Source organism: Camellia sinensis, chromosome 10 (genome assembly GCF_055761805.1).
Source record: "Camellia sinensis isolate YWXY chromosome 10, ASM5576180v1, whole genome shotgun sequence".
Classification (NCBI taxonomy): domain Eukaryota; kingdom Viridiplantae; phylum Streptophyta; class Magnoliopsida; order Ericales; family Theaceae; genus Camellia; species Camellia sinensis.
The window spans coordinates 90,204,780-90,216,127 of NC_138970.1; the positions used below are offsets into that span (position 1 = coordinate 90,204,780).

An 11,348-nucleotide genomic window follows, 5' to 3' on the forward strand; every position below is an offset into this window, starting at 1 on the left:
AACTTTCAACGACAGTTTGAAAAATTCGTCACAGAAAAACGTCAGTAATTGTATATTTTAGTGCCAATTTATAAAAATCATGAAAAAAAAGTCAACTAATTGGTAATTTTTAGCAACTATGCAAAAAATATCACAAAAAAATATTTTTAGTAATGATTTTATTAAGACTTATTTTTAATAAAACTTGATGAAAACTAAGTACAACCATTATGACCTTACCCTAAAAGTATATGTATATCATTTATAAATATAATCAAAAAGAAAAAAAAGCTCGATTCGATAATTATAATTTTTTTAAAATTTATTTTATGGTGTTTCTCTGGAAAAAAAAAAAAGGATCTTCAGTTTTAAAAAACTTACTAATCATTCATTTTTTTTAGAGACAAATACAATAAATGAAAATATTATGAATATTGGATAGATCTAAACTTTTTTTTCATAGATAATAATAATAATATAAACGAAGAGTTTTACAAAATGAATAATTCAGATCATTAAAACATGACCTATGTTGGGTTCCAAAGCCTCCTCAAGTTCTCTTATATTATTTGTGTATATGAATAGGTATAAAGGTTGTTTGGATATGACTTATAAGTTGACTTTTTGCTTGTGACAAAAAGACATGTAAAAAAATAGAAAGGTGATATGGCCTTACTAATAAGCTAATAAACTAACTTTTTTAGCACCTTCCAAAAAAGGCTTGAATATGATCTAAATATCTAAATTATTTTTATATTAATAATTGGGGGATTTTTTTTTAGGGTCCCTAGCATTACTATTTTATAGCATAAAGGACATACAATATTTTTATAATGTATAAGATCCCTCAAAATGGATCTAGAGAAAATTTGATCTAGAGAATTTCTCTGGACTTCCCAGTGAAATTCTATGCCTTTCCCAGAGAAATTCTGGGAATTTTCCAAAAAAATTCTTTGCCTTTCCCAGAGAAATTCTTTGCCCAAAGAAATTCTAAACCAGAGAAATTTGATGTAATTATGACCAATTGAAGAAACCAAATCAAGTAACATTATTACTCAGTCAACAAGAAACTCTAATAACCAAAAACTCATCATCCAATAAACACTAACCTACATAAATCTAACAAGAAAAACCAACACTTGGGAGGGTACAAACACAATTGACAGCCAATCAAGAAATCAATCCAATCAACGCAACAAATAATCACAGAGAAATCCAATCCAAGAATTTCTCTGTGATTATTTGTTTACTTCTGTAGAATCCTTTCTCTATGAAACCAGAGAAAATTCAAATCCTTTACCAATCTAATCCTTTATCAGTTGAATAGAAGAGGAAGAATAAGAAGTGTACTATATATACTAATAGTACACAACCAAAGTAAAGGGCTCACCACTGATCCAACAAGGTTCTGGTTGATCGGTGAAAATGAATCACAATCAATGTATGATGAAAATTTGTGAATCACAATCAATGAATCACTCATCTATCGTCCACACCTCGCATTCTTTCACCTCCGTCAAAAAAGCTGTTGCCATCTTTGGCGAAAAGCTCCTTACTGGCGAACTCTACTCGTCTCCGAAGCCATTCTCAGCTCCCAAACAATAGAACTTTTCCCCTTCGAAAACCCAAGAGAGTGACGACGAAGTGCAAAAAACCTTAGCAGAAACCCTAAACAGACGGAGTTGAAGCTTTTAAAGGAGAGAGAGTCGGAGATCGAGGTGGCTCTCGCTTCGCTCAACGCGGAGCTTCACAAGGACACGTCGAAGATGGTGAAAGCCGAGGTGACTGCTGCGGGAAATGTGGTGGATAAGGTGGTAGCGAGGACGGGGAGTGCAAGGAGGGAGAAGGAGGTGAGGAAGAGGGACATGATTATGAGAATGGAGGATGATAAGCCAACTTTGGCTCAGATTTTGAGTATTGGTGATGAGGAAGGATTGTTTGGAGGAAGAGAAAATGAGAGGAAAATGATGATGGTGCAAAATGAGAATTTGTCTAGGGTTTTGAACTGGTAGATGATATCGACGAGAGAGAGAGAGGAGTAACGGGAGAGAGAGATAGAGAGCATGAGATATATTAAATTTCTCTGTGATAGATGGGTGTGGGTTGAGGGACCTTAGATATCAAAAAATAATATTGTGGATCTCTTCCATTACTAAAAATGAGGGAGGTACATTAGACTAATTTTTCCTTAATAATTTGTATGTAAACTTAATATTTTTTTTTTATATATATAATTTGGATTCTGATTTATTTTGGATTGTCTAGCATCTTTTTCCAAACTCATTCAAATTTAATTCAAATATTTGAATTTCAATCTAAACTCAAACCAAATTAAAAAATATAAGAAGTTTGTTTGATTCACATTTTCAGAAATTATTTTTAAAAGATTTTTTATTTATTTTTACTGAATTGTTTTTCATATTTGAGTCATTTTTATTTTGAAATTTTTAAATATATCAAGAGTAGATACATTTAAAAAGTTAAAAAGTTTAATTAAAATATGAAAAATAACTATTAAAAACAAACAAAAATGCACATATATTTTTTGTTTAAATTTTTGTTTATTTTTAGTAATTTTTTTAATATTCAAACCAATTTATTTTATGTCTTGATTAGATAGATTTAAAAAGTACTAAAAAATTGATGAAAATATTAAAAAAAAGTCACTACAAATAAATAAAAATCTATCTAAAAATAATTTTAAAAAAATCAAACTAATCACACACTTAGGCCCTGTTTGGGATGTTATTTTTTTGACTTTTTTTGACTAAAATAATTAATAAAAATAAAAAAATACTAAAATAATTAATCTCTTTTTTCTCTCACAACCAACTGTTTAATTACAACTAAAACAGTAAAGTCATCTTAAACATAATTTTTGCTATTTCATAAAATAACTAAAAAAATTTAAAAAATCAATTAAAATAATTAAGTTTTCAAACAACACTTATAATTAAGTTTTCAAACAACACTGAGAGTTGAACACGAAATATACAGATTGAGCCCAGGTACAAGAATTGCACCCCTAGTTTAGTCAATGAAATCTCTATTATTATAGTTTATGATAAACGTCATTTATGTTTGGAGAAAAAATTATTAGTTACTTTAGGAGTGTCAAGCGACTATTTTTTTCACTAATTATAATTGAACGAATTATATTAACAGTCTCTATTTAATTCTAAATTTTGAATCTGGTTTTAAATAAGGACAATTGAAGATACCATTGCTTAATTTTAAGGGCAAAATTGTCAATTTAATAAAATATAAACCAATTGACAAAAACAAATGTCAAAAAATATTTTTACAATTTTAAAATGTAATGGGTGGTTATTTTTATTTTCATTAAATTAATTTTTATTTTTTTAAAAGTCAAATATGACGACAATTTTGATATTATTATTAAACCAATCCATTAAATCAAAAAAATCTAAATATAAAAACATTTCATATATAAATATATCAATTATACATTAAAATCCTAACAACCACTTATTACTTGATTATCATCCAAACACATACTAATAAAAATTAGGATAAATTATATTTACACCCCCTGAGATTTGAGTTTAATACATATCATCCATTGACGTTTGGGAAATTACACTCATGACCCCGTCATTGTAATTATTTAGACAGAATTAATGTTGGTATCAAAAAAATATTGAATTCATACGCTCTCTCTTTTATTATTTTGCTTTACTTCGTTTATTTTTTTTTCTTTCCTTTCCTTTTTTTTTTTTAATATAATTTCTTTTGTTTTTCTACTAAAAGTTGTTGCCTTTTATATAAATAAAGGAGTTTGTGTAATAAGACTATTAACCACAAGGGTAAGAATGTAATTTCTATAACGTCAGGGGATAGAATATAATCGGACCAAACCTTAGGGAGTGTCAGTATGATTTACCCTAAAAATTAATTTGATAAAACAAATGTCTAAAAGTTTTATTAATTTTATATAATTTTATCTTTGGTAGATAGAAATAATTTTTAATTTTTTTTTAAAAAAGGTTGATATTTATTTTTATCAAATTAGTTTATATTTTATCAAATTGATGATTTTGGCCTTGAAATTAAATAATGATATCTTTAATTGTTCTTATTTAAAACAATATTCAAAATTTAAGGTCAAATATGTCACAATTAAAAAATCATAAACCAAAATAACACGAACTCCAAACCATGAGAACTATTAGTATAATTCGTCCATTATGATTTATCATGTTCTATATTCTCCAATCAAAATTTTACTCTCTTTACCAATCATATCACCATTGAAATACACGTTGCTCCAAACCAACCAATTACCAAAAAGGTCTAAGAAGATGATGATGATCATAAACAAACGCAGCAAATATTCAAAAACACAACAAAAACAGAGATAATAGCATTGTTTGAAAAGTTTGTTATTTTAATTAGTTATTTGGTTATTTAATTACTTTAATTTGATTAAATAGTTATGTTTAAAAAATTGCTTAGAAATTTATTGGATAATTATAAAAAAAAATAATAATGACAATTAAATATAACATTTTATATTATCAATTATTTTAATTTATTTTATCATAATTTTAACCCAATCCTCCCCATCACCCCCAATAAAAAAATGGTTCTTAACGCCCACGCGGTTATTTTGACCAAACACAAGAGGCAAACAGAGCCTCTTATTAGAAGTCAGACAACGACCAAAACCAGTGTTCTTCTTCAAGCATTGCCAATGAAGTTCTAAGCAACTCTTCTGAAGCTCCACCACCACGACCAACACTTCTCTCTCTCTCTCTCTCTATATATATATATATATGTGTGTGTGTGTGTGTGTGTGCGCGTGTTGGTGAATTTGTAGGGTTTGTTTGAGTAATGGAGATCATCGATACTCAAAGCCTTTCGAACTTGGATCTCAATTCCAAACCACCATTCTCTTACAATTCCATCAAGATTTGCTCCCACGCTGCTTCCCAACAACTATCTCCGCCGACTGTCCTAAGCAGAGGTTTCGACTCTCCGGCGGCGGCGGCCGGAATGACAAACAATGGTGATGTGAGTGGCGCCGGTGAAGTGCCGAATAATACCGAGTCGAGTGCTGCCGCCATGTGGGTGCAGAAGGTTTATCGGAGCTACCGCACCAGGCGTATGTTAGCCGATTCCGCTGTTGTAGCCGAAGAGCTCTGGTTGGTACACCCCCTCTTCAATTCAACCCTCTCTGTTTTTCTTCATTAGATACACTAATTATACCATTTATTATTACTATACATACGTACATACACACATACATGCGAATGCTTTAATTTAGCGATGATTATTATGAAGGTGGCAAGCAATCGACTATGCTAGATTGAATCGCAGTACGATTTCCTTCTTCAATTTTTCAAAACCAGAGACGGTAGCTTCGCGGTGGAATCGAATCAGATTGAATGCTTCCAAGGTTTCATCTTCTTGTCTTGTGCTTAAAAAATTAAAACAACAGAAATTATAAAGCCATCTCCAGTCCAATTTGAGTAAAAATATCATTTCATTATACACTAGTAATCCAATGGCCAAACTCATATTTGAGTAAAAATTTGATAAGTGGCACAATTGTAAATTTAGAAGCTATTATTATATCACTCCAAATTGTCTTTAAAAATTTGAGTAAAAAAAAGTGTCTCCCTTGATTTGGGTTAAAATTTGAGCAAAATTCATTTTGATATGAGTTTTGAGTGGAGAGAGATTTTAAGCATTTTTACTCGAATTTAAATTTGATATGGGTGAAGGGTAAGGATTGGAGATGCCCTAATGGTGGAGTTCTTTTTTTGACTCAGTACCTGTTGTAGATTTCACTGCTTTTTTTTTCCCACACAAGTGAGTGATAATAACTTGTTATGGGCAGGTGGGTAAAGGTTTGTCTAAGGATGCCAAAGCACAAAAATTGGCTTTCCAGCACTGGATTGAAGCTGTAAGTTTTCCTAATCCTTTGCCTTGTGCCCTTCTTTTATGTTGTTGCCCTTTTCCATTACCTTATACTAATTTATAGTATTGTTTTTTCTGATTCATATATCTGCCTAGAGAATAGCTTACCATCTTACGAAGTAGCAGTTTAAAATGTTTGTTTTACTCTGTGAATTGTAGATTGATCCAAGGCACCGTTATGGGCATTGCTTGCATATATATTATGAAGAGTGGTGTAAAACAGATGCTGGTCAGCCGTTCTTCTACTGGTAGGAGAATTTTTCTTTTAGTGATCAGTTTTATTCTAATTTTGCATTTCAAATGTTTTTGTTTTTTTTTTTATTTTTATAAATTCCTAATTTCTTCAAGATATAATGGTTTTTATTTTATATTTTAAAAGAAAATCATTCATGATTTGATTCTGACCCTCCTGTGAGGCCTGATCAAGGACTAATTGGTGCTTCTACCTTATCTTATAATCATAGAATAATGCTAGACACTTCAAAAATATAATTCCTAAATTTACCCACACTGATGTGGCAGGGGGTTGAGTCTTAGTTGGCTGATTCCTAAACAAATCAACAACTCACATGCAACAGTCCACACCATTGGGGTCAAGTTAGGGGTCTTAGGCATTTTTAATAATGATAATGGCGAATGAGGGGCATGTGCAATAGTTAATTGCCTTTGCAGGAGTGCAAGCTGCAGTTGGCACTGGTCAGTTACTGCTTCCCCAACGTCTTTTCCATTTTTGCCTAAGCCTCTAGGCTTTGACCCCAACAAAGTAAAGAGATACATCTATACCCAAACAAAAATTGATGTTTTTCTAAGTGTAAGATGGTAAAAGCTGAAGTGTTAGAAAGCTAACATGGCCCAAGTGTCCTAATCTTGAGCAGGATTTGAGATTCTATCATTGCACTTGCTTCACGATTATAATTGACTGCTTAATTTGTAATCACCAACAAACCTAGTTTGTGTACTGTAGTGATAACAGGGATGCCTAAACAAAGTCACCTATTAATTTGTGAGGTGATGTTGATAATCGTATGCCTTTAATTTAAAAAACAAAAACCAAACTTTCCAATGGCAAGATTGACCCTACTATGAAACAAATTCAGGCAAACAAATTTGGTATAACAAGCATTTTGCTTCAGTGTAGTAGTGAATGTGCAGCACAAATGACATTGTCTCTATTCTGTCTATAACTTGTCGATGTCACAAAACATATTTTCTTTCTTAGGTAACAAACTCTTTCATCATTTTATTTTGCAAGTAATTCCCTATAAGAAATGATGAATTTAACTAAATCAAATAATTTATCTACTTTTTCCAGTTGATGCCATAACAAGCTCATTGAAGTAAGGTAGGACAATACGTAACAAGTTTGCTTGTATAAGATCCTATGCCACGTTCCGGAAGCATGTAGTGATAATAACAAAGTAGATAACTCTGGGGTTAATAAGAATGAAATGCAAAATGGAATCTCCAATGCAGTGACAAAATTGAAAAATAAAATAAAATAAAATAATATTGTTAAGTTCTATTAGTTATGTTTTTCTCTCCTTTAAAGCTCTGACGCTGCATAGATTGTAAAGCAAAATTGTACTGTCAAATAAATCAGATGCTGAAAACCTTCTTATTTCTACTTATTGCAGGCTAGATATTGGAGATGGCAAAGAAGTTGAACTTAAAGATTGCCCAAGATCAATGCTTCGGCAACTATGCATCAAATATCTTGGACCTGTATGTGCGCTCATTTTTCAGTTGTTGCTGGAGCTCCATATGAAAATTGTATTTCTGATTGCATTATTTGAAACTGTATGGCTGTTAGCTCCAACTCATTTGATACTAATGTACTACTGCTTTTCTTTTAATGTGGTTGATTTTTTCTGAAAAATCAGCTAGAGAGAGAGCAATATGAATATATTGTTGTGGAGGGGAAAATAGTGCACAAACAAAGTGGAAATTTTCTCGATACAATCAAGGGAATGCCACGGGCAAAATGGATATTTGTGGTGAGCACCTCCAAGAGACTTTATGCTGGTCAGGTGAGACCTAAAATAAACAACATAATAATTGGTTTGCCAGTTTTCTTCTATTTTCTATGCTTTCGTTGTGGTTTGAAGCCTAATTTTTTTTTTATTTTTTTACTTTCAGAAAAAGAAAGGTCTGTTTCACCATTCCAGCTTCCTTTCTGGAGGGGCTACTTTAGCTGCTGGAAGGCTTGAGGTAGAGGATGGAACACTTAAGGTAATCATATTTTTCATTGTGCATGTTGAAACTTATTTGCGTGTGTTTTCCGTCTCTTTGTTATTTGATTCTAATTGATTTCTGACTCTCAATTTTCCCAGCCATGATTCTCAAAATTTGAGTTACAGTAGTTTATGCTTTTCTGAAAACACCTAAGTTCAACATCAGTTTTTTCATGGATCCTTTGATGGTTGTACAATTATGACATGATTTTGAAAAGCCTTGCTAAATTCTTGTAAAAATAATTCAACTATTGTCAATTTCATGGAAAATCTTCACACCTGTCTGTTGACTGATTGTAACTGCTTTTAATGATTTTGTCTAGCAGATGAAAACGAAGATCAATTATTGTATTTCAGTCTTTTGGATTTGGGCATTGCCCTGTTGAACAAATTATTTCATAATATATGATGAGTCACAACATGTGCATTTTAGAACTTCCAATTTTTGCATAACAGGAATCTATTGCCTTTGTTAGTTACTGTAATCAGTAAAGCTCTAATTCAAGTCAAATGTGCATAGTCTGGCAAATGAATGAAGTACTAGTCTACTACCCATTCATGTATGTGCATGTCAATTCCTGCTGGCAGCTGCTCAAGTATCTAACTGATTTTTTTTGCTGGTCAATAGTAGGGTCAAGAGTAGCTTGAAACAACCCTTGAAAAAGAGGAGACTGGATGGAGTTTCCTTTTTTTCTTTTTTTTTTAATGCCTATAGAAACAAAATGTATCTCATTGTGATCTGCAAATCATGTCAGGAAGAGCTGGTTTGTGTAAAATACTAGAATGGTTTGCTCATGGAACTTAGGTTTCTCTATACAGTCTTGGAAGTGCTCTTATATTAAGACTTGTTTTAACTGATATGTAAAACACATTAGATGATTCAACTTTCTGTAGAGGTTTTGATACCCTGTCTCTGGTGAACAGACAATATTTTCTATTCAGCAAAACATATGTATATAGGCACATGTGCATACATCTAAATGAAGTATCACAGTTGACTGATAGATATTCCCTAGCATAGGATCTGTGACATTTTTTTAATTTATTTTTTCAGTCTATATCGCCATACAGTGGACATTACCGGCCAACTGATGACAGCCTTGACAACTTTTTGTCATTTCTTAATGAAAATGGAGTGAACCTTGATGAAATTGAAGTATGTGATATTCTTTTCTACTGTGTCATTTTACTCTTGTAGATCTGTTGATTAGTGTGTTAAACTTCCTGCAAGGGAGGTGGTTGTAAGGTGCAACTTCTTGCCTGTGCAGCACAAACTTGTTTTGAATCCTCAAAAAAAGTTTGGAGGTTAACTTCAAGAGGCAAGCTGGTTACACACCAGATTTCATATGAGCCCCGAGTTGGTTATATGACACCTGGACATACCCTTGACTGTTGGTATAATTTCAGCTGCCATGTAGCTTCCTCCTGCCTTTCATGGCAATTGGCATATTTAGTTTGTAGAGCTTCTTGATATCTATAAGTCTACATACACAATTAAACTTCAAAGAAGTACCAAGAAAGTACATGTCAGTGACCATATCTGAAGACGATTGAATAAAGATAATTTTAGTATGCCTACCTTGCTGACATGCACATTCTGGGTACTTTTCTAACTCGGATATCCATATATTTTCCTTTTTGCCACAACTTGCCTGATGGTAAATTTTCGTTTGATCTCTTGTTTTCAGATACGCAAGGCAAATGAGGATTATGAAAATTTTGAAGAGAGCAAATTCAATAGAGAAGAAATTGCAGCTGAACTTTCAACAAATTCAGAATCCCCTCAACTTCATATTCCAAAGGAAGAGGAAAAAGATATAACCTTAGAACTGACTGAAGCTCCAGAAACTGAAACCAAAAGCAATTACAGGAGGACACTATCTGGCGGTCTTCATAGCCCAAGAGCTGAGGTGCCCGAGAAAGCTATATTGGAAAGAATTAATTCCAAGAAGGCGGTCAGTTCATATCAACTAGGTCGTCAACTCTCGCGGAAGTGGTCAACTGGCGCTGGTCCGAGAATTGGTTGTGTTGCTGACTACCCTGTAGAATTGAGAGTACAGGCCCTTGAGTTTGTCAACCTCTCCCCAACAACTCCATCGCCATCATGCTATAGGCAGATGTCTGGTCTTGCATCACCTACAGCTTGCCCTGCACCAGATCTCTATAATGGCCATTCAATCTCCAGTGTCTAAATCTGCATTTCTTCCCCTCCAACTTTTAATACTTCTTGATTAGAGGCTTTTAGTTGATGTAAATGAACTAGAAGTATAGCTGAGGAGAGCCTATGATGAATTGAAATAATAAGTAGGTAACAAGTTCAAAGTTTCAGTTAAAAGTTAGTCAAATTGTTAGTTAGTCTTGAGCAGGAAACGGTCCTTGAACTGTGCAGGCTATAAATAAGATAGGAAGAGTGTAATTCTCTGCTTGTTCAGAAATAAAATTCATTTACAGATCTGGAAATCCTATCACTATGCTTGGTTTCACTTTTCAAAAAACACTTTTCAGAAAATTTTACTTTTTTATTTTCCGTATTTTTTTGTTTTTACTGATTTTTTTTAATATTTTAAGCAATTTTTTTAATTTTTAAGCATACCTAACTTATGTATTTAAAAAGTAAAAAATTTGTGAAGAAAACCTTTTAAAAATTCACTAAATACCCAAAATATAAAAAAAATACGATAATTCAGTACATTTTTTATATTTTTATGTATTTATTAATTTTTTAAAATATTTTTTCACAAATTTTTTACTTTTTAGATACATCTAAGTAAGGTGCATTTAAAAAGTAAAAAAAAATGTTTAAAATTTAAAAAATATTCACGAAAAATAAAAAAACACGAAAATCAAAAAACTTAGTTTTTAAAAAATTTAATTCAAAAAACTCAAACTAAACACACTGATTCTTTCTCCATCTTAGATTTCATTTTCTGGAAGCACAGATAGATTGTGTGTTGTGTAATTCAAGGACTTGGAGAAGATATTATTTGTTGTAAAAATGTTAATTGCAGTTGGATGTTGTTTTTCTTGACACCAAAAATCTAAATGAGTCACTACCACGATTAGATCCGAAAGAAGTCATTTTGACGAATGTAGTCTCAATCATGTCTTTGTTGTGTGGTAGGGAGTCGAAAAGGAAAATAGCTTATGGGTCTGTGTACATCGCTCAACGATTCTGGCGATTCATAGACAAACAAA

General features: G+C 32.0%; 1 protein-coding gene across 2 annotated transcripts; it reads left to right on the plus strand.

The window, feature by feature from the left end:
- Positions 1 to 4,564: 4,564 nt before the first annotated feature.
- On the plus strand, positions 4,565 to 10,613 carry LOC114258015 (IQ domain-containing protein IQM3). 2 transcript variants are annotated; one of them, XM_082891785.1, is made up of 9 exons: positions 4,565 to 5,144; positions 5,284 to 5,398; positions 5,843 to 5,908; positions 6,082 to 6,170; positions 7,557 to 7,644; positions 7,803 to 7,949; positions 8,059 to 8,151; positions 9,208 to 9,309; positions 9,842 to 10,613. In XM_082891785.1, exons 1-9 carry the CDS (start codon positions 4,834 to 4,836, stop codon positions 10,343 to 10,345), a joined length of 1,515 nt encoding a protein of 504 aa, XP_082747911.1. In that variant the 5' UTR covers positions 4,565 to 4,833; the 3' UTR covers positions 10,346 to 10,613. The 2 variants fall into 2 exon arrangements, with proteins under 2 accessions (XP_082747911.1, XP_082747912.1); XM_082891786.1 differs by lacking the exon at positions 9,208 to 9,309 and having other exon boundaries at positions 4,612 to 5,144.
- The last annotated feature ends 735 nt before the right edge of the window (positions 10,614 to 11,348 follow it).

What these genes read in the sequence shown, in the direction of transcription:
- LOC114258015 (XM_082891785.1), top strand. Translation starts at nt 4,834, where the DNA reads ATGGAGATCATCGATACTCAAAGCCTTTCGAACTTGGATCTCAATTCC. An exon ending in GGTCAGCCGTTCTTCTACTG is followed by an intron (nt 6,171 to 7,556) that starts GTAGGAGAATTT and finishes TACTTATTGCAG; the next exon opens with GCTAGATATTGGAGATGGCA. An exon ending in GCATCAAATATCTTGGACCT is followed by an intron (nt 7,645 to 7,802) that starts GTATGTGCGCTC and finishes CTGAAAAATCAG; the next exon opens with CTAGAGAGAGAGCAATATGA.